This window comes from Rana temporaria, chromosome 5 (assembly GCF_905171775.1).
Source record: "Rana temporaria chromosome 5, aRanTem1.1, whole genome shotgun sequence".
Classification (NCBI taxonomy): Eukaryota; Metazoa; Chordata; class Amphibia; order Anura; family Ranidae; genus Rana; species Rana temporaria.
Genome location: NC_053493.1, coordinates 36,168,740 through 36,191,220, shown reverse-complemented (window position 1 = coordinate 36,191,220; position 22,481 = coordinate 36,168,740). Strand labels below are relative to the sequence as shown.

The following is a 22,481-nucleotide window of genomic DNA, read 5'->3' as shown; positions in this document are numbered from 1 at the left end:
CTTCTCGTCCAACATCAGTGCCTGACCTCACAAATGCGCTTCTGGAAGAATGGTCAAACATTCCCATAGACACTCCTACACCTTGTGGACGGCCTTCCCAGAAGAGTTGAAGCTGTTATAGCTGCAAAGGGTGGGCCAACTCAATATTGAACCAAGACTGGGATGCCATTAAAGTTCAAATGCGTGTAAAGGAGGTGTCCCAATACTTTTGGCAATATAGTGCATCTCCTTGCGAGATGTGTAGTCTGAAAACTGTTGAGAGTCTGCTGTTGACCACCATCACCCTATATCAGCAGTGAGGACAGATAGAAAGTAAGGACATTCGCCTGGGGGGCAAAGCAAAGAAAAAAGAAAAGTGTGGCGAAAGTTTACATTTATTTTTTAAATCTCAAAGAAGTGAGAGATTCGAGTCCCTGTGTACCTCCTAGCTTACAGTAGGTGAGTACAGACAAATGAAAGCTGAGCCGCTGTATTTTTCTTTCAGGCTTCAGATTGAGCCCACAAGCCCTGAACGTTATCACCAGGAGGTACAGCAACCACGGCAGAATTTCCTTTGATGATTACATCACTTGTTGTGTGAAGCTCCGAGCCCTGACAGGTATGACACCAGCCAGGGGGATTATGGGAAAATTCTACCGGTGGACTATTCCTTCACTAAAATATGTTCATGTATTGTTTTGTAGAAACTTTCAGAAGGAGAGATGTGTCCCAGCAAGGAATGGTGAATTTCATGTATGATGATGTAAGTAATATATGTGTGAAACTGGGCCAGCTCTGGCTCCTCCCCCTGTGTGTAGTTGGGCACATATTTAACCCTTTAATCCCCCTGGATGTTAACCTCTTCCCAGCCAGTGTCATTAGTACAGAGAATTGTTTTCAACTTTTTAATTCTTAAGAAGGCCCCTCCCAGTTGACATGCATTGAAAAATGCTGCAAGAATGCATCATTAACGCACCCGTATTACGTTTTTTGAGTCGCACAACTGATTTGGGATTTTTTTTTCTTTATCAAAAAAAGTAGCAGAATACATTTTGGCCAAAATTTGTGAAGACATTTTTAGATTTAATTATTTTTTATATATATATATATATATATATATATATATATATATATTATATTATATTAAAACCTTGGTTTGAGAGCATTTTGCAAGACAAGCAAAATGTTTTAATAAACTTTGCCTTGATATACAAGCAATGTCTTGATATAAGAGTAGCGTCATGTCACAACTGAGTATAAAAAAAAAGAGAGGAGCCTCTAAGGCCGGGTACTCACGAGCAAACATGTACGGTGAAACCGGTCCGTCGGACCGTTTTCACCGTACATGCCTGCCAGAGGGCTTCTGTACGATGGTTGTACTAACCATCGTACAGAAGTCCGCGCGTAAACACTACGCGGGGCGTGTCCGCGTCGATGACGTGGGCGGGCCTGCCATTTAAAGGCTTCCACGCATGCGTCGAAGTCATTCGACGCATGCGAGGGACGGTGGGCGCTCGGACATGTACGGTAGGTCTGTACTGACGACCGTACATGTCCGAGCGGGCAGGATTCCAGCGGACGGTTTTAAAACATGTCCAGGAATATTTGCCCGCTGGGAAAAGGCCCGGCGGGCAAATGTTTGCTGGAATTCGGCCCGCTCGCGCCTACACACGACCGAACATGTATGCTGAAACTGGCCCGCGGTTTCAGCATACATGTTTGGTCGTGTGTACGGGGCCTGAGTGTAGCAATATGATTAATTTAATTGAAGGTACAACATTTAGCAACTTATTGCTACACTTAGAGGTGCCTCTCTTCTCTTCGCTTTTATTCCCTGTAAAAAAAAAAATGCTTTGCTATACAAGTGCTTTGGATTACAAGCATGTTTCTGGAACGAATTTTGCTCGCAAACCAAGGTTTTACTGTAATATATAATATTTTTTATTTGTTTGTTTTATCTATCTATCTATCTTTGTATTTAGATAGATAGATAATCAGAAAGCAATAAAATAAATTCTTTCAAAATCTAGAATAAAGCATAAAAAAACCTAGTGATGATAAAATTACCACCAAAATCTCTATTCGTGTGAAAAACATGATTTGGGTACAGTGTTGCATGACCGCACAATTGGCAGTTAAAGTAGCACAGTGCCGAAATGGCAAAAACAAAAAGGCCTGGTCATAAAAGAGGTAAAATCTTCCCTGAGCTGAAGTGGTTAATGTGTCGCCTTAGCTATACACATGGGGGTGTAAAATTCCCCACCAACCATAGAACTAAGAAACCATCATTCAGCAACGAGGGTGCCTTGCATTATGTTGGGTACTCATGGAATTTTTGTAGCGCAGGTTTGGTGGGGATCTATGAATACACGGGTCGGGTCGGAAAGAAAGAAAAGGAGGAAGCGCCATTGAAGAAAAGTTCTCACTGACTTTATTTTTCTTCTAGTTCATCCAAGCTATTATGAGCATCTGAAGGAGGCCCACAGCCAAGGAGAAAATGCATCATTCTCAGCACCGGCTCACTGTTTATTCCCAGAAGTGCTTGTAATTGTAACCACTTGTCTGCGTTGGTTATTTTTAATATTTCTTTTTTTTTAATAAATGATGGGCAGAGGTGTGACATTTCTTTTATTTTGGAAGAAGTACCACTGAGATTTCATAAAACCAAGCTATCGGCTCATTTAGAGCAGATTACATGAGCACTGACTGTGTTGTGTGAGAAAATGCGCAATGATTGGATGAGATGAGATTTGATTAACAGCAAACTGTAAAACAAAGGAATTTAAAATGGACCCAGAATTAGTTATCTATTAATAAATATGACTTGAAAGATAGGTTCGCCCCCAAATATTTAGGGGGGTGTAAAATGTTATATTCTGCTATTCACATGGTTTCCATCATCACAGGCCCCCTACCTATGGCAGTAGGCAGGGATTCCTCAGCCGATGGCCGATCAGTGTATCGGAATGCGCCTCACTCCGGCACGATTTGTAATCGGCTGAGTCCATTGAACGCAGCACATGACATCGGCCCACTGCCGGTACCATGGGATTGCTGTGACTAATCACATGTCATTTGTACACAATGGATTGCTTCCTTTTTTGCCATTCATTGCATACAATTGTGTTACTAGCTGTGATTGATCACATGGTACAGACCGGGCCAATCCCACCCATCTGTACCATATGATTAGTTTGCTTATACCAGTGCCATCATAACATGTTTTAAAAAAAATAAAAATCCTCACTTCCCCAGAGTAGTACAGTGTTACGGTACCACTGTATTGCTCTGGTCAGTGTGTTTAAAAATAAAAAAAATCTTGGGGGAAAAAAAATGGAAAATTAAACTTTTTTGTTTTTTAATATACATATACTGTTACCAGTCAGTGTCCCTGATCACCACCATATCAGTTTTACGATGACGTATGTGTTAAAAAAAAAAAAAAACTCACCATACCCCTTACTAAATACCTTGGACTGTTGACTTAAAAAAAAAAAAATTATATAATATATATATATATATATATATATGCATTTCTTTTCATTTCTATAGCTTACAGCTAGTGAAAACCCAAAATTCAGTATTTTAGAATATTGTGAAAAAGTTCACAATTGTAGACTAATGGTGTCACACTCTAATCAGCTAATTAAGACCCCTTTCACACTGAGGAGTTTTTCAGGCGGTACAGGCCTGAAAAACTGCAGAGGCGCATTGCGGGCGGTATTAACCCTTTATTGGCTGCTAACGGGGGGGTTAATATCGCACCGCTAGCGGCCGATTCCCGCGGCAATCCCAGCGGTATAGCGCTGCTATACCGCCACCGCGGCTCCCGCTCCAATGTGAAAGGGGCCCAACTCAAAACACCTGTAAAGGTTTCCTGAGCCTTTAAATGGTCTCTCAGTCTGGTTCAATAGGTTACACAATCATGGGGGGAAGACTGTTGCCTTGACAGTTGTCCAGAAGACAGTCATTGACACCCTTCACAAGGTGGGTAAGTCACAAAGGGTCATTGCTAAATAAGCTGTTTACAGGTGCACAAGCAACAGGGATAACCGCAGCCTTTAGAGGATTGTGATGCAAAAGCAATTGAAGAATTCCAGGGAGATTCCCAAGGAGTGGGTTACGGCTGGTGTCAGTGTTTCAAGAGCCACCACACACATACATATGTCCAGGACATGGTCTGCAACTGACACATTCATTGTGTCAAGCCACTCCTGAACCAGAGACAATGTCAGAAGCGTCTTACCTGAGAAAAATTACTAGATTGTTGTTCAGTGGTCCAAAGTCCCCCCTTTCAGTGATGATTTGGAAGCCACGTCATCTGCTGGTCCACTGTGTTATATCATGTCCAAAGTCGGCACAGGCATCTAGCAGGAAATTCTAGAGCACTTCATTCTTCTCTCTGCTGACCAGATTTATGGAGATGCTGATTTCATTTTCCGGCAGGACTTGGCACCTGCCAAAAAGTACCAATATTTGGTTTAATGATCATGGGATCACTGTATTGGTTGGCCAGCAAACTCGCCTGACCTAAACCTCATAGAGAATCTGTGGGGTATTGTCAGGAGGAAGATGAGACACCAGACCCAACAAGACGAGCTGAAGGCTTCTATCAGCAACCTGGACTTCCATAAGGCTGCATTCACACATATGCATTTTAAGTGCTTTTTGCAGATTTGCACTACAGAATGGACTGTAGAGCAAAATGCAAAAAAAAGCACTAAAAATGCATAGATCTGAATCCAGCCTAACACCCCAGCAGTACCACAAGCAGATCGCCTCAATACCACATTGATGCAATAATTCATGAAAAAGGAGTCCTGACCAAGTATTGATTGCATACTATACGGTACATGGACATACTTTTCAGCAAGCCAACATTTGTTTTAAAAATCCTTTTTTTTTTTTTTATTGGTCTTATGTAATATTCTAGCTTTTTGAGATACAAAATGTTGGGTTTTCACTAGCTGTAAGCCATAATCATCAAAACTAAAAGAAAGAAATGCTTGAAATATATCACTCTGTGTGTAATGAATCTATATAATTTATAAGTTTCACTTTTTGAATTGAATTACTGAAATACATTAACTTTTTTGATGATATTCTAAGAGCCTTCACACTGACAGCGCAGCCACATTAGCAGGGTGCTTTTAACCCAGCAGCTGAATAAAGAGTTCAAAGCGCTGCTGCCCAATGATTTCAATGGGCAGGGGCGCTCCTAAAGCTCCCCAAAGATGCTGCTTGCAGGACTTTTTTTTAACGTCCTGCCAGCGCATCGCTTCAGTGTGAAAGCACTAGGGCTTTCACACTGGGACTGCAGGGGAGGCATTTTTCATGCACTTTTCAGGTGCTACTTTTAGCGCTAAAGCTGAAAAATGCCTCCAGTGTAAAAGGGGTCTAATTGTTTTTGAGAGGCACTGTATATACCATACTTGGTGGACTGTAACTTTCCTACAGACTAAATAATATTCACTGCAACGCTTGAAGACTGAGTCTGTACATTTTGACTATGTTAGACAGTTGTGAACGCCAAAGTCAGCACAAGCACCAGGATTGTGTCACCTGAGTTAGCATCGTACTTAAGATGCTGACCCCCAGCATGATGCCCAAACGAAGATGGCCCTGTATATACATAAGAAAAGCAGAGGCATTGTGATCTGTCACGCTGTATATACCTGCAAATGTTATACTTGCATTTTACTTAGAGAAGTATGTTTTGTTTTTCCCATAATCCTACTTACCTCGGTGGATGCAGCATAGGTCCTATGCTGCATCTGTCCCCCAACGCCTCTTCACTGAACATCGCTGATCGCTCGTTTTTCACAGCTCCTTGAGCAGAGAGCTGTAGACCAAGGACCCTCAAACTACGGCCCTCCAGCTGTTGCGGAACTACACATCCCATGAGGCATTGCAAAACTCAGACATGACTAGGCATGATGGGAATTGTAGTTCCTGAACAACTGGAGGACCATAGTTTGAAGACCCCTGCTGTGGACTGTCAGTCACAGGTCTCTGCTCTTCTCCCTCCACGCTCACTGGAGCAATGAGCTGTGCGGGGGCAGCCGCCGTCTCAGGCTCTCAGTGGCTCGCTGTGAAGAGTGTCGGGACTGATATTCGTGATGTCAGAAGAGACCAGACTTCAGCCCGCACTCTGCTGAAAACAGGTCACAGGAGTGCAAAATGAATTGCACTCTTGTGATCCATAGGAGTATGTTTAGGAGTGTTCCCTGGGGCAAGACCCGGGTTCTCAAAGACTTTTCCCAGGCATACTATAGACACCCAGCAGGTACAATATTTAAAGGAATTTTTCATTTTTTTATTTACGCATCATTAAAATCACTGCTCCTGAAAAATTCCTTTAAATATTGTACCTGCTGGGTGTCTATAGTATGCCTGTGAAGTGGCACGTGTTTAGAACTGTCCCTGCACAAAATGAGATTACTATAAAAAAATTAAAACTGCTTGCGGCTTTAATGTAATGTCTGGTCCCTGCAATATGGAGGAAAATCATTGAGAAAAATAGCACAGACAGTACACACACCACGTAGCTTAAGGTGCAAACTACAGAGCACACTGCCAGTACACACTAAGTAGCTTTAGTTGCAAACTACAGAGCACACAGGCAATAAACCACGTAAGAATACTGCAGCTAGCACAATCACCTGCCTACCAGTAAATTAGGAAGAACTGATCTAGCTAAACTATACAGTGTATAAATATATATACACACACACACACAACACCTGGGATGTATATATATCCTCTACACACTGTAACATTAACTGACTAGCCAGCCTGCCTGCTCTATTTACCTGCAAAAAATGACACTCTCTCTCTTCTCTCTTTTAACCACCGCAACACACTACACAAGGCCGACCTGCAGGCGGCCTTTTATAGTGTGGGGCGTGTACTAAACCCCCTCAGCCATAATTGGCCAAAGCCACCCTGGCTTTGGTCAATTATGGCTCTCCGTTTTTTGCAAGCTGTGATTGGCCAAGCATGCGGGTCATAGTGCATGCTTGGCCAATCATCAGCCACCAATGCACTGCGATGCCGCAGTGAATTATGGTCTGTGAAACGTAACTCAAAGTTGGCGCGAACGATAAACATCGGTTCGACTCGAATACAAAGCTCATCCCTAGTTGGGAGCATGAAATTGTCCAAAATGTATTGGTATGCTGATGTCTTAAGAGTTCCCTTCACTGGAACTAAGGGGCCAAGCCTCACAAGACCTGTACCTCTTTAAGATAATCTGTCATGTTCGTACCTGTAAAGTACAACAGGCCACAGTTCACTTGGGTAAAATCTGATCTATATGGTTCTAATTGCTTTGGAAGGGGGTTGTCCCAACCACAGAAATACAAAAAAGTCTAACTTTAGGAGAGTCCAGGGGAGAAGGTGACTTTATTGGCAGTGGAGCTAAATGCGATCTGTTTACAGCCACCTGAACCGAGGGTTGACTCTCTGGAAAGCAGGCCTATCCACAACCACCAGACAAACATGCCGACCTACATGAAAATGCTTGTTTATCACTCTGAAAGGGGAAAAAAAAAAAATAGAGGTTTTCGAAGGACTTTAATTTTTCTTCTTGGGTTTACATACACTTTCCAATAACTTTACATTTCCACTCCTAAACATACATACAGGGGTGAACTTACTAAGACAGAGTCTGTGCACTTTGCAAGTGTAGTTGCACCAATTTCCCCCTAGTATAAGTTGTAAAGCGCCACTTTGTAAAGAATACCCGATCGGGTGCAAGGAAAATAATAAGAAGACAGCATTTTTTTGCTTGTGCGCGATTGGATGATGGAAATCGGCAGCGCTTTACCACATTTGCTAAGCCCTGTGGAAAATAAGTCACTGCACTTGAAAAGGAACGCAGTCTATTTGTCTTTAGTAAATCCACTGAACATTCTCCAAAGTCTGTACCCCAAGCTTGGCTTCAAAGAAACAAATACAATGTACTTTACATTCATTAAATGCATTTATTTAAAAAATAAAATATCCATCCATCCATTGGTCAAGTATTTGAAATAAAAGGAACTCATTTGTAAGAATTAGCTTTGTGTTTTGGGAGGAAGGTGAAGTTTGGAGGAACGGGTCCCAGCAGCATCTCACTGTAACAAAAGAAAAGAAAATCATAATCTAGGCGCACAGCAAGCATCTTCCATAAATGTTAACCAGTAAACATTACAAGGGCCCGGGCCCCTACCAACTTCTGTTCATCATGTTCTAACTGCAGTAAAGGAAACCTGCATGAAGGATTTATGGAGGCTGCCACTTCTCCGCTCTATTGAACATGCCAGCTGCCTGGCTCTCTCTTTAGTTTAATCAGAACTATGCATCTGCTTGCTTACTTATAGGTGAATCATTCAGAAAGTATGCTATATGGTTAAAGCGGAGGTTCACCCGCACATGACACTATTTCCCCTTAGATTCCTGCTCGTTTTGTCTAGGGGAATCGGCTAGTTGTTTTAAAATATGAGCTGTACTTACCGTTTACGAGATGCATCTTCTCCGCCGCTTCCGGGTATGGGCTGCGGGACTGGGCATTCCTTCTTGATTGACAGTCTTCCGACGGTCGCATCCATCGCGGCACGATTTTCCGAAAGAAGCCGAACGTCGGTGCGCAGTATAGAGCCGCACCGACGTTCGGCTTCTTTCGGCTACTAGTGACGCGATGGATGCGACCGTCGGAAGCCTCTCGGAAGACTGTCAATCAAGAAGGAACGCCCGCTCCCGAAGACCCATACCCGGACGGAGAAGATGCATCTCGAAAACGGGTAAGTACGGCTCATATTTTAAAACAACTAGCCGATTCCCCTAGACAGAACGAGCATCCATCTAAGGGGAAAAGAGAAAAAAATATATAATTGGGTGAACTCCCGCTTTAAAGTGTTTGTTATCCCACCCCTACAAATGTACATATCCTGCTTTCTCCCTAATGACAGGCGCTCCTGTCTTTGTGTTCAATTTAAAAACAAAATGCCTCCTTTACCTGATTTCACAGCAGTTCCCCGTGATCACATTACCGGCCGCGTCTCCTCTCTGCCCGGCTGACAGATGCAGCGGGCGGGGCTGAGATTCCCCCGCTGACATCAGTCGGGGAGGAGAGAGGAGGAGGAGGAAGAGAGAGAGAGCTGGCCAGTCACGTGACTGTAGGGAGCCGCTCTAAAATACAGTAAAGAAGGCTTTTTCTTTTAATCAAACACATTAGGGAACCAGCAGTATTATATGCATTTTAAAAAGTTATGAGAGCAGCAGGAGTGGAGAGGGCTGGCACTGACACAGGGGCAGACAGGTAGGGAGGGGTGGGGGAGGAGGACACAGGACGACAGGAGAGCTGCGACTTACGAAGGCATATAAACTGACTACGGTGTCAGGGCTCAACAGCCATGATACACCGTGGTCAGTTTACAAAGGGGACGGAGAAACTGGCAGAATCAGCCAGGTATTTCAGGTGTTACAGGGGGCCAAATGACACAGCACAAGCAATGCGCTGTATAAAACACTTTAAAAGGAGCAGGATTAATTTATTTTGTATTTTTTGGGGTTAAGAAATGCTTTTAAAGGTTTGTTGCTAGGTTACCCATCACACCTATATGAGCTTGTTGGACATTCCATTCTGAAACCATGGGCATTAAAATGCAATTGGCCCCTCTATACCAGGCTCGGGTCTTCTGGGAAGGCTTTTCATTAAGATTTTGGAGTGTGTCTGGGGGAATTTGTGCCCAGTTAGCCAAAAGAACATTTGTGAGGTCTGGTATGGATGTTGGGTGAAAAAACCTGCCTTACAATCAGTGTTCCACTTCATCCCAAAGGGTTGAGGTCAGGATGTTTTTATGGAGATGGCTTTGGACATAGGGAACCCAAAAAAGGACCTTACCCAAACTTATTACAAGGTTGGAAGCACACAGTTGTCTAAAATGTTTGTGTGCAATAAAATTAAAGTGGTTTCAAAGCCTAAACATTTTTTTTTACCTTAAAACGGTAAATTCACCTTTACAGAAAATCTGTAACGTGAACTCACACTGGACCCGACCCCCACACCCACTCCCCCCGTAAGGCACCGGGACATTGCTTTACCAGTTCAGGAATTCGGAATCCTCTTGGCTTTCTCTCCACTCCACCAGCACTGACAGGAAAGAATAGGCAGATCCTGATTGGTCAGCGCCATCCATGTGACAGTGCTGACCAATTAGAATGCCTCCTATCTGTACACGCCGAGAGGTACAAATAGGGGATTAAGCCGTGGGGATTTTAAATCCCTGAACTGGTTAAGTGGTGTCCCAGTGTCTGACAGTGGGGGATCGCGGGACACTGGTACAGTGGAACCGGTGGGGAAGGGGGTCTAGTGTGAGTTCATCTTTACAGATTTTGCTGTCAATCAAAACCAGTGACGAGTCGAGGCTCAGGAGCGAGCGTGCACAAGTGCCACCATGGAAAGCAGCTTCCCATGGGGGCACTGTACAGGGAGGAGGGGCCAGGAGTGCCAGCAGAGAACCTGACAAGAGGAGATGCAGGGCCACTTGCACAGAGCAGGTATGTATGGAGATGTCTGCAATTTTTTTTTAATAGAAAGATTTCCTTTATAATCACTTAAAATTCACTGAATCATCATAAAAGCCAGTGAAGTACCATTTCTCTGAACACATTCCCAGGGTATACTAAGGACCTCTGGGGGGGGTATACACAGATTAGCCATAACGATATGACCACTGACAGGTACAGTGAATACCATGGATTATCTTGTGACAATGACTTCTGAAGATAGGTGAGACTTATAGGCAGCAAGTGAACATGTTGTCCCTGAAGGTTATGTTTGAAAGCAGAAAAAAATGGGCAAGTGTAAAGATTTGAGGGACTTTGACAAGAGCCAAATTGTAATGGCTAAATGACTTGGCAAGAGCAACTACAAAATTCCAGCTCTTGTGGGATGTTCCCGATCTGCAAAGGTCAGGACTGACCAAAAGTGGTCCAAGGGAGGAAAACTGCCTAAAGGGACATGGCAGCCAAGGCTCATTAATGCCTGTCTGATGGAAAGGTGTCGGAACACACCGTGCATTGCTGTTTGTTGTGTATGGAGCTGCAGGGCTGCAGACCGGTCAGGGTGCCCATGCTAACCCCTGTCCACAGCCAAAAGAGCCTACTATGGGCACGTGAGCACCAGAACTGGACCACAGAGAAATGGAAGACGATGGCCTGGTCTGCTGAATCACGTGTGTTTTATTTTACATCATGTGGATGGTCACTTACATGGGGAAGAAGGCGGCACCAGGATGCACCATAGGAAGAATGCAAGCCAGCAGAGGCAGTGTGATGCTTTCTTTATTGGCGACCATGCCTCAATGGGTCAGGGATGTTTTGGCTGATCAGTGCAAGTCTCCCCCCTGCTAGTTTCTTTGAGAAAGCTTTGTGCCTACTATAAAACGTCAGAATTGTACCTTCCGGCTATTTTCTTAAAGGAAGAATATTATTTTGCATCTTGGTGTGCAGCATTCCCAATGATGGGGCAGTATTTCTCCTGCCAATATGAATGATGGGGCACTATTCCTTCCGCCAATACCAATGATGGGGCACTATTCCTTCCACTAATACCAAGGATGGGGCACTATTCCTCCCACTAATATCAAGGATGGGGCACTATTCCTTCCGCTAATACCAATGATGGGGCACTATTCCTTCCACTAATACCAAGGATGGGGCACTATTCCTTCTGCTAAAACCAATGATGGGGCACTATTCCTTCCGCCAATACCAATGATGGGGCACTATTCCTTCCGCTAATACCAAGGATGGGGCACTATTCCTTCCGCTAATACCAAGGATGGGGCACTATTCCTTCCGCTAATACCAAGGATGGGGCACTATTCCTTCCGCTAATACCAAGGATGGGGCACTATTCCTTCCGCTAATACCAAGGATGGGGCACTATTCCTTCCGCTAATACCAAGGATGGGGCACTATTCCTTCCGCTAATACCAATGATGGGGCACTATTCCTTCCGCTAATACCAAGGATGGGGCACTATTCCTTCCACTAATACCAATGATGGGGCACTATTCCTCCCACTAATACCAATGATGGGGCACTATTCCTTCCACTAATACCAAGGATGGGGCACTATTCCTTCCGCTAATACCAAGGATGGGGCACTATTCCTTCCGCTAATACCAAGGATGGGGCACTATTCCTTCCGCTAATACCAAGGATGGGGCACTATTCCTTCCGCTAATACCAATGATGGGGCACTATTCCTTCCGCTAATACCAAGGATGGGGCACTATTCCTTCCAACAATACCAATGATGGGGCACTATTCCTTCCACTAATACCAAGGATGGGGCACTATTCCTTCCGCTAATACCAATGATGGGGCACTATTCCTTCCACTAATACCAAGGATGGGGCACGATTCCTTCCACTAATACCAATGATGGGGCACTATTCCTTCCACTAATACCAATGATGGGGCACTATTCCTTCCGCTAATACCAAGGATGGGGCACTATTCCTTCCGCTAATACCAATGATGGGGCACTATTCCTTCCGCTAATACCAATGATGGGGCTCTATTCCTCCTCCTACTGACCACAGACGCCATGTCATTTTTTTACTTTCCAAAAGATACAAGAGAGTAACGATACATATAGTAGCCAATCCTGCAGACATCAAAAACAAATGAGAAATCAGGATAGATACGGGCACATGGTTGGCTACTGGGTCAGTCTCAAGTGATACACCAGGACATACCAAATACAAAAATGAAAGGATTGCATAAACAATACGATCAGAAAAGTTACAAAAGCCTCCAATATCAACCCCAAAGAAGACAGATATGGGAACCAACAAAGCAGGTCAAACGCTCCAAATCTAATCACCTGATCTTTATCCAGTCTCCCACATTCTGGCTGGCCATTAATGTCTCCATGTAGTCTCTTCCCATATAGTAGGGCGGACGCTCATTGATCTTCTGAGGCAGACGTTCTAGTAAGCCAACAGGAATATACCTGGAACCAAAAAAAACACAGGATTAAAGAAGAACTTGGCAACAATTACAATCAGTGAACTGCTTATGCTATATAAACATTCTGTACAATGCCAATTTTCTAAAGCCAGAAATTGGAATAATCTGAATGTTACATTAGCCAGTTCTGCTGGTCACACTCATAGATGTGGCAGCAGATTTAGCGATGTGCTGCGACGTGTGTATGTACAGTTGCCATTGCTGTTCTGTGCTGGAAGTACTCTCAATTGCACGCCTTCAACTCTATGACTGCACGGTCACTGCTTAAAGTGGAGGTTCACCCAAATAATCAATTTTTAACATTAGATTGAGGCCAATTTTACTAAGCAGAATCGGGTGTTCTTTTAAAAATCAATGCAGTACTTACCGTTTTAAAGATAGATGTTCTCCGCGGCTTCCGGGTATGGGCTGCGGGACTGGGCGTTCCTATTTGATTGACAGCTCTTCCGACCGTCGCATACAGCGCGTCACAAGTTCCCGAAAGTAGCCGAACGTCGGTGCGCAGGCGCCGCATAGAGCCGCACCGACGTTCAGCTTCTTTCGGCAACTGGCGACGCGCTGTATGCGACCGTCGGAAGGCTGTCAAGCAGCTGCTGTCTTTTAACCACTTAAGGACACCTTCACGCCGATATACGTCGGCAGAATGGCACGGCTGGGCACATCCACGTACCTGTACGTGGCTCTTTAAGCCCGTGGGGTTGCGCTCCCGCGACCCGGTCCGAAGCTCCGTGATCACGGCCATGGGACTCGCGGACCCAATCGCCGATGGAGTCCCGCGATCGCTCCCCGGAGCTGAGGAACGGGGAGAGCTGTATGTAAACACAGCGGTTAACTCCCAAACTGCAATTGTCATTTTCACAGTAAACAATGCATTTTAAATGTATTTTTTGCTGTGAAAATTACAATGGTCCCAAAAATGTGTCAAAATTGTCCGATGTGTCCGCCATAATGTCGCAGTCATGAAAAAAATCGCTGATAGCCGCCATTAGTAGTAAAAAAATAAAAATGCAATAAAACTATCCCCTATTTTATATTTTTTTATATATTTTTGTGGATATTTATTATAGCAAAAAGTCAAAAATATTGCATTTTTTTCAAAATTGTCGCTCTATTTTTGTTTATAGCGCAAAAAATAAAAATCGCAGCGGTGATCAAATACCACCAAAAGAAAGCTCTATTTGTGGGAAAAAAAGTATGCCAATTTTGTTTGGGAGCCACGTCGCACGACCACGCAATTGTCAGTTAAAGCGACGCAGTGCCGAATCGCAAAAACTGGCCGGGTCCTTTAGCTGCCTAAAGGTCCGGGTCTTAATGGTTAATATTAGCACACTGACCTGTCCTGGAATCCAGCGCCGTCGGCAGCAGAGGACGAGCGATCGCTCATCACCCTGCTGCCCCCACATCCATCCTCTGTGAGGGAATCAGGAAGTGAAGCATTGCGGTTTCACTGCCCAGTTCCCTACGACGCATGCGCGTCGTGTGGACCGTCCTCACTGGTCCCCGCTGTGTTCTGGGAGGCGAGCGTTTCCCAGAACACAACGAAGGGGGGGGGGGCGGATTTGACGACCTGCCCGCAGTCTACCCGCAGACTGTGTGGCTGGAAGTGGGTACAAATACCGGTCTTTAGACAGGTATGTGCACCCCCCTCCCCCCTGAAAGGTGTCAAATGTGACACCGGAGGAGGGGAGGGTTACGATGAGTGGAAGTTCCACTTTAGGGTGGAGCTCGACTTTAAATAAAAGATAAAGAGATATCTAAACTAGCTGTATAAAAACAAACAGCATGACATCTCCTAAGAAAAACTTAAAAGAATTAAAGGCTTTTTTTTTTGCCTTGATCTGAGCTTCAACATAGCAATGGATGCATACATTGTACATCTGTCATACCTGCAGAGGAAGGAGAGCCACTCCAGCATAAAGCGCCTTGTTTTCTCCAGCCCCGAGGTGTCCGACCCCCAGTGCTCCATGCCGTGGTTGGTGAATTCTCGGAGAATACCGAATCTCTCGGAGGAGGAAATGTCCCAGTGCCTCTGCTCTTTAATCTCTGTGAATAGCCAAGGCTTTACCAGCGCACCTCTGCAACCAGGAAAGAAGAATGGTTAAGAAAAGACCGCAGACAGACTGGTCATGTGTCCTCACACATATTTCTAGCTACTCTGAAATGACAATTACAGGAGATCTGTTGTAATAGAAAGGAAGGAGATTGTTTTTTAAACAAGCACTCCTCTCCGACATGTAAAAATCATATTTTATTTGCTAGAAAATTACTCAGAACCCCCAAATACTATATATTTATTTAGCAGACACCCTTAGAATAAAATGGTGGTCATTGCAACTTTTTATGCCACATGGTATTTGCACAAAAAAAATATTGAAACTGGACTTTTTTTGAAAAAACAAACAAAAAACATTTAAGTTAGCACAATTATTTTGTATAATGTGAAAGATGATGTTATGCAGAGTAAAGAGATACCTAACTTGTCATGCTTTAAAATTGCGCACACTCGTGGTATGGCGCCAAACTTAAAGGAGTTGTAAAGGAATTTATTTTTTTCGCTGAAATGACTGTTTACAGGGTAATAGTTAACTGATTTCTTTTAAAAATTATTAAAAATAGATAAAAATCAATTATATAATGTACCTACAGTTTCAGTTTAGTTTTTGCATGTTGTTTCATGCTTCTGTGGTGAACAGAGACACAGAGCCAATACAGGGCAGTGATGGTTTGTAAAACAAAACTGATTGGTGCTGAGGGGTTTTAGACACACAGTAATCACACCTCCTTGATTAGTGACCACAGAGAGAAAGCTCCCATGACTTTTTTCATCAGGAAACAGACTTTTCAGAACAGAGGATTACAGCAACATCAAAGCAAAAACGAACAATGAGGACATGAAACCAGGACTGCAGCAAGGTAAAGGAAGCCATTTAGCTAAAAAAATCCTTTAGTGACCCTTTAAATATTTAATAATCTCCATTGGCGACACTTTAATTTTTTTTTACTGGTTACATGTTTAGAGTTACAGAGGAAGGTCTTTGGCTAGAATAATTGCTCTCGCTCTACTGTTCACGGTGATATTTATTATTTACTACTAATGGCGGCGATCAGCGATTTTTTTCATGACTGCGACATTATGGCGGACACTTCTGACAATTTTGACACATTTCTGGGACCAGCAAAAAGTGCTATAAAAATGCACTGTTTTCTGTGAAAATTACAATTGCAGTTTAGGAGTTAACCACTAGGGGGCACTGTAGGGGTTAAGTGTGACCTCATGTGTGTTTCTAACTGTAGTGGGGCGGGGCTGGACGTGTGACGTCAGTGATCGTCTTTCCCTATATCAGGGAACAGACGATCACTGACACTGCCACAATGAAGAAAGGGGAAGGTGTGTTTACACTCACGGAGCTTTGGACCGGGTCCGGGTCGCCAGCACGCCACCGGCAGCGCTCGCGACCCCTTGGCTGGGCTTAAAGAGACACGTACAGGTACGTGATTGTGCCCAGCCGTGCCATTCTGCCGACGTATATCGGCGTGAAGGGGTCCTTAAGTGGTTAAATACTTTTAAATGCAGAGGAGGGGTTTGGGGTCGTATAGACCCCCGATCTCTCCATAAAGAGCACCTGTCAATGTCTATTACTGTCACAAGGGATGTTTACATTCCTTGTGACAGCAATAACAGTGATAATAAACACATTTTTTTTTTCAAAAGGACAGTGTAAAAAAATTATTTTTTAAATGTACAAAATATTGGCAAAAAATATCAGCTATCGGCAGGAGAGGTGGCCGAAATATCGGTATCCTATCGGCACAGAAAAAACGATATCGGTCAATCCCTAGTACAAACGTCTGCAGAATCTATTCAGTAACGTATCCAAAATTGACCCGATTCAGGGAACATGTAACAAAAAGGATATAAACCACATAGAATCCCATAGTCAAAGGCGGCTCTAGGGTTATTCAAGAACAAGATCCTCTTCCCCACAACCCTGGCCGGTGGTTGTGGGGGTCTGTGGGTAGGGGGCTTATCAGAATCTGGAAGCCCCCTTTAACAAGGCGGCCCGCCAGATCCTGCTTTTTAATAACTAAAGGGGTGGGGTGATGTCACCTGGTGAACCCGCCCCCTTGTGACGTCATTGACTGAGGGCATGCTGGGTCATTGACGTCACAAGGGGTGGTGTCACCGATATTCACTGGTTGTTAAGGACGCTGCCGGCCCCTCTCCTGAGTCAGGGCTTTTAACGCTGCCCGAGCACAGCAGCAGCAGCGTTAAGGTTCCCTGTCTATCAAAACTGGGGTAATGCATTGGGTAAGTTAGGCGTGAGGCCCCTGTGAGTGCGAGGCCTTAGGCGACCGCCTAATTAAAGAGCCGCCTCTGCCCATAGTCAAGTAGCATAGTGAATGGAGATCACTGATCAAGTGACCACTGACAGCCAGTTGCAGTGGTCATGTGATTATCCGATCTTTCCTGTCACTGGGCACGCAGACCCAATAAAGGGTAGCCGGGGGTGGGCAGGAAGGGTTTATTATTATTTGTTTTGCCATTTTCCTGACACTATTACATACTCAGCTATGAATGCATATTAATCCTTTGACAAACTAGTTTGTGAACTGTAGAATTTTGTGACGTACGGAGGTTCTTCAAACTTTTCTATTGGATACTGACCTTGCCAGCATAATTCCTGAAACCCCAGTCTGCATCGCTCGATTAGCATCCTCAAAGGAGAATATATCCCCATTTCCTGTAAAGCAAGCACAGATATTAAGAGCTTACAGTGGAAATCCCTCAAGTCAATAAAAGCCCAAATTCTGGCTGCTAAATACTCCTCCTCCCAATCCACTACAAGATGTCCTCCATATACCTTAGATTGTAAGCTCCTTGAGGGTAGGGACCGATGTGAATGTACAATGTATATGTAAAGCACTGCGTAAATTGACAGCGCTTTAGAAGTACCTAAATAATAATAATAATATTCCTGATTGAATGGCGCTCTTCCTCCCAGGATGCAATGCTTGGACCCAAGTGGCCAATCGCCGGGCCCAAGACTGTCGGGTTTGAGAGGATAAAAGGACAATAAACCGGCCCCAAAGCTTATGAAGGGATTGGACTCAAGGCTTCAACAAGTGTATAGATTGGTGGGGAGAATCATTTGGGCAGTGCCTGACAGAACACCACAACTTATTCAGGGTAAAGTGAAAGATTCTCTTTAACCACTTGCCGACCGCGCACCGCCGTTCTACGTCGGCAAGTTGGCTCTGCTGGGCCAGAGCACGTAGTATAACGTCCTCTCTCTCAGCCGCCACTAGGGGCGCGCACACGCTCCCCCCCGACTCCCGTGCGTGTGCCCGGCGGGCGCGATCGCCGCCGGGTACACGCGATCGCTCGTTACAGAGCGGGGACCGGGAGCTGTGTGTGTAAACACCCAGCTCCCGGTCCTGTCAGCGGGGGAAACGCTGATCTTCTGTTCATACAATGTATGAACAGAAGATCAGTGTTTCCCCTAGTGAGGCCACCCCCCCACAGTAAGAACACACCCAGGGACATACTTAACCCCTTCCCCGCCCCCTAGTGTTAACCCCTTCACTGCCGGTGGCATTTTTATAGTAATCCAATGCATTTTTATAGCACTGATCGCTATAAAAATGCCAAAGGTCCTAAAAATGTGTCAAAAGTGTCCGCCATAATGTTGCAATACCGAAAAAAAAAAAATCGCTGATCGCCACCATTACTAGTAAAAAAAATATATTAATAAAAATGACATAAAAATACCCCCTATTTTGTAAACGCTATAACTTTTGCGCAAACCAATCAATAAGCGCTTATTGCGTTTTTTTTTTACGAAAAATAGGTAGAAGAATACGTATCGGCCTAAACTGAGGAAAAAAAATGTTTTTTTATATATTTTTGGGGGATATTTATTTTAGCAAAAAGTAAAAAATATTTATTTTTTTCAAAATTGTCTCTCTATTTTTGTTTATAGCGCAAAAAATAAAAAACGCAGAGGCGATCAAATACCACCAAAAGAAAGCTCTATTTGTGGGAAAAAAAGGACGCCAATTTTGTTTGGGAGCCACGTCGCACGACCGCGCAATTGTCTGTTAAAGCGACGCAGTCCCGAATCGCAAAAAGTACTCTGGTCTTTGGGCAGCAATATGGTCCGGGGGTTAAGTGGTTAAAGCCCAACACCAGGCAACATAAAGTTATCCTATACAGTGTGGCTGTGTCCGCACTGCAAGGATTAAATTGCTTGTTTATACCTATGAACTATAAAAGGAAATATACTTACCCTATCCTCCGCTCCTCCCCACAGCTAGACCATTCCCCGCTTCTGCACCCCTCGTGTTCTAGCGTTCTAGGGTCCTGACCTATAGGGTTCATAGCCCTGCTCTGGATGCAAGGACAGCAAAGAAAGTCCACCACCGGATAGTGGGGAAGTGCCGACTGCCGGGGGAGCCGAGGATCAGTGAATTAAAACTGTTTCTCTTCTCCTCTAAACAAAAATAATGTATTGTTTGCAGTGGGCACAACCCCACTGCAAGGAATCTTTTTTTTACTGCCCAGAGTTGGGCTTTAAAGTAGAAGTCCATTCAAAAGTTAACTAAGCTTAAACCCAGGAGCCTGCATTCACTATATCTGGTCTCCCACAGTACACAGAAATGCAATAATTTAAGTAAATATAAGCTGCTAAATACCTTTTCTCATCAACAGTATATTGCAGTCATGTGACTTCTATCAGTGTCTGGTCAGAGCTTGTAGAAGGAGCTTTCATTCTTCTATGACGGTCCTATGAGGCTACATGACCCCTGTGCTGATCACATGCACCCTCCCAAAACATAAAAAACCTCTCTAGCAATAAATACCAAACGGAGCATATGCACAGTGACTCCAAGGCTGTGTTCTATATCTACCCAATCTAAGGGTGCTCCGGTCCAGTCACATGATCCAGTGCCGATCCTGACCTCCCTGGGGCCCTAAGCAAAATTCTGCTAAGGGGGCCTCTACCTGACCCGTGATGCCGTGAGCCATGTAAACCATTTGATCGGAGAGAAGCGAGCCCGCGTCCGTGACATTAATTGATGCGCTATGACACGAGGGCAGGGCTGGGACAAAAATTCGGCCCTGGACTTCATCCAGACTGGCCCACTTTAATTTTGAGTGTCACCAACAGCACCCCCTTACATCAGAGTCCCCATTACCAGCAGCCCCCTTACATCAGAGTCCCCATTACCAGCAGCCCCCTTACATCAAAGTCCCCATTGCCAGCAGCCCCCTTACATCAGAGTCCCCATTGCCAGCAGCCCCCTTACATCAGAGTCTCCATTGCCAGCAGCCCCCTTACATCAGAGTCTCCATTGCCAGCAGCCCCCTTACATCAGAGGCCCCATTGCCAGCAGCCCCCTTACATCAGAGGCCCCATTGCCAGCAGCCCCCTTACATCAGAGGCCCCATTGCCAGAAGCCCCCTTACATCAGAGGCCCCATTGCCAGCAGCCCCCTTACATCAGAGGCCCCATTACATCAGCGTGTCCCCCCTCTCCTCCCCCTCCCACATGTACTCACAGTTCTGAAGGCAGCATCTCGTTCCTCTCTCCAGTCATCATGTGATAAGTGGAAAGAGGAAGGAAAGTGTGCCGACTGTCCATCTCCCCCTGCAGACTGGAGGGAGCAGATAGCCTAATTCTCTCTCCAGCAAGTCAATGTGAGACAAGACGAGGCGGGGGCCTTAAGTAGATTGCGGGGCCCTACGCAGCTTGCGTAGTCAGCGTATAGGGCGGATCGGCTCTGCATGATCTCCCCAGCGGCTGGTGATCTGACGATATGGTTCCTCCTATCGATATGGTTCCCGTCTTAACTGCGCAGGCGCAATCCTTGCCGACGGAAATCACCGAACCTCCAGGGCGACGTGGAATTTGCGGTAAGTGGCCAGTCGGCCTCACGTCCTCGCTTCGCTCAGACGGCTTGCTCCGCTCGGTCGGCCTCCTGGCTCTTTTTTTAACATCCTCCAATCCACGGGATGTTAAGGAATGAGCCTGGATGCCGCCCGAGGTTCGGAGAGTTACGTGGGCTTCGTCTGCGCCTGCGCAGTCAGGCAGGGAACCATCCCGATAAGGGAACTAGATCGACAAGACACCGGCTTCAGGGGGAGAGGAGAGAGCAGCAGCAACAGCTGCAGATCCTGGACAGGGACGTCACTCACAGACTTGCTATGGGGCATCAGTTATTCACTGTCTCTCCTCTACACTGGTGCTGGGACCCGATCACGTGACTGGAGCAGAGCACCATTAGATTAGGCAAGTATGAACATCTTTCCTTTACAGGGTAGTAAGCACAGGGCTTAGAATGGAGGTGGGAGAAGGTTTAAGATTAATTCGCTAGAACACTTGTGTTTATCACTTACCAAATAAAGGTAGTGGATCTGCAATTTTAGCACAACGGCTAATATATTCCCAATCTGCAAGTTTTGTATAGCGCTGCTCTCGGGATCTGCCATGAAGCTAAAAGGACAACAAAACAAAATAATTAAATGGGTTATGCAGCCCGAAGGTTGAACAGGAATTGCAGTACTTGGATCAGGTTTTCTTTGGCACCTCCTAGATTTCTAACTATTATTCTACAGATAATTGAATCTTTGTGTGCTTTGTGTACATCTGCCAGATCTGTGCAGTAATCCAGTGTGAATAAAGAGCTTTCTGTAATACAGACTGGTCACTGCTGCTCCCTCTACTTTTGCATGGTGACTGGTCTTGTCTCCGCCCCCTCCTGTAGTTTTCTAACAAAAATGTGCCCCCAGGAGCTTTTAGACATAATGTGCTACTATCCATAGCATAGTAGTGCGTTTTGTAAGATTTACCTTGGAAGTCTACTCGTTAGCCATTTTTAAGTTTATGTGCGTAATATGAAATGTAACCGCGCTAGGTTTATCAAAATAAATCATGAAAAAAGTGCTCACTAATCATTTGCAAAAATTGAGACTAGATGAACATAGGGAGAAGGCTGCTAATCATTTGTTAGTAATCAATCTTGAGTGATAAAAAATAAATAAAAATTATGTAAATATATAACAGGCACAATTAATTCATAGTTTACCCAACACTAAAGGTAAACAAGCTCAACCACTTGCCTCCCAAGCCAATTCTGACACTTCTCCCCTACATGTAAAAATCAGATTCAGGTAGACTTACGACAGGCCTATCAGTAGATATGCCGTCGCAAGTCCGAATCTGCGCCGTCGCAACTTTAAGTGTATGCTCAAACTGAGATACGCTTAAATGTTGCTAAGATACGGCCGGCGCAAGTCTTCTACGCCGTCAACGATCTTAACTGCATATTTACGCTGGCCGCTAGGGGCGTGTACGCTGATTTACGCCTAGAATATGCAAATCAGCTAGATACGCCTATTCACGAACGTACGCCCGGCCGTCGCAGTAAAGATACGCCGATTACGTAAGGGGTTTTTAGGCGTAAAGATAAACCAC

General features: G+C 44.8%; 2 protein-coding genes across 6 annotated transcripts in view; one reads left to right on the top strand and one right to left on the bottom strand.

The window, feature by feature from the left end:
- The window catches only part of SRI (sorcin), a 46,628-nt gene extending 44,031 nt beyond the window's left edge, over nt 1-2,597 (top strand). Inside the window, exons 6-8 of the mRNA XM_040352400.1 lie at nt 485-598; nt 684-742; nt 2,426-2,597. Coding sequence (XP_040208334.1) covers nt 485-598; nt 684-742; nt 2,426-2,452 — 200 coding nt within the window. The 3' untranslated portion in view covers nt 2,453-2,597. The remainder of the gene's footprint in view (nt 1-484; nt 599-683; nt 743-2,425) is intronic.
- Nucleotides 2,598-7,537: 4,940 nt separating this feature from the next.
- Nucleotides 7,538-22,481, bottom strand: part of DUS3L (dihydrouridine synthase 3 like) — a 48,747-nt gene continuing 33,803 nt past the window's right edge. For all 5 annotated transcript variants that reach the window (XM_040352397.1, XM_040352399.1, XM_040352398.1 and 2 more), the window contains exons 10-14: nt 21,404-21,500; nt 17,672-17,747; nt 14,892-15,080; nt 12,860-12,988; nt 7,538-8,096 (exon numbers count right to left, since the gene is read on the bottom strand). In XM_040352397.1, coding sequence (XP_040208331.1) covers nt 8,024-8,096; nt 12,860-12,988; nt 14,892-15,080; nt 17,672-17,747; nt 21,404-21,500 — 564 coding nt within the window. In that variant the 3' untranslated portion in view covers nt 7,538-8,023. The remainder of the gene's footprint in view (nt 8,097-12,859; nt 12,989-14,891; nt 15,081-17,671; nt 17,748-21,403; nt 21,501-22,481) is intronic.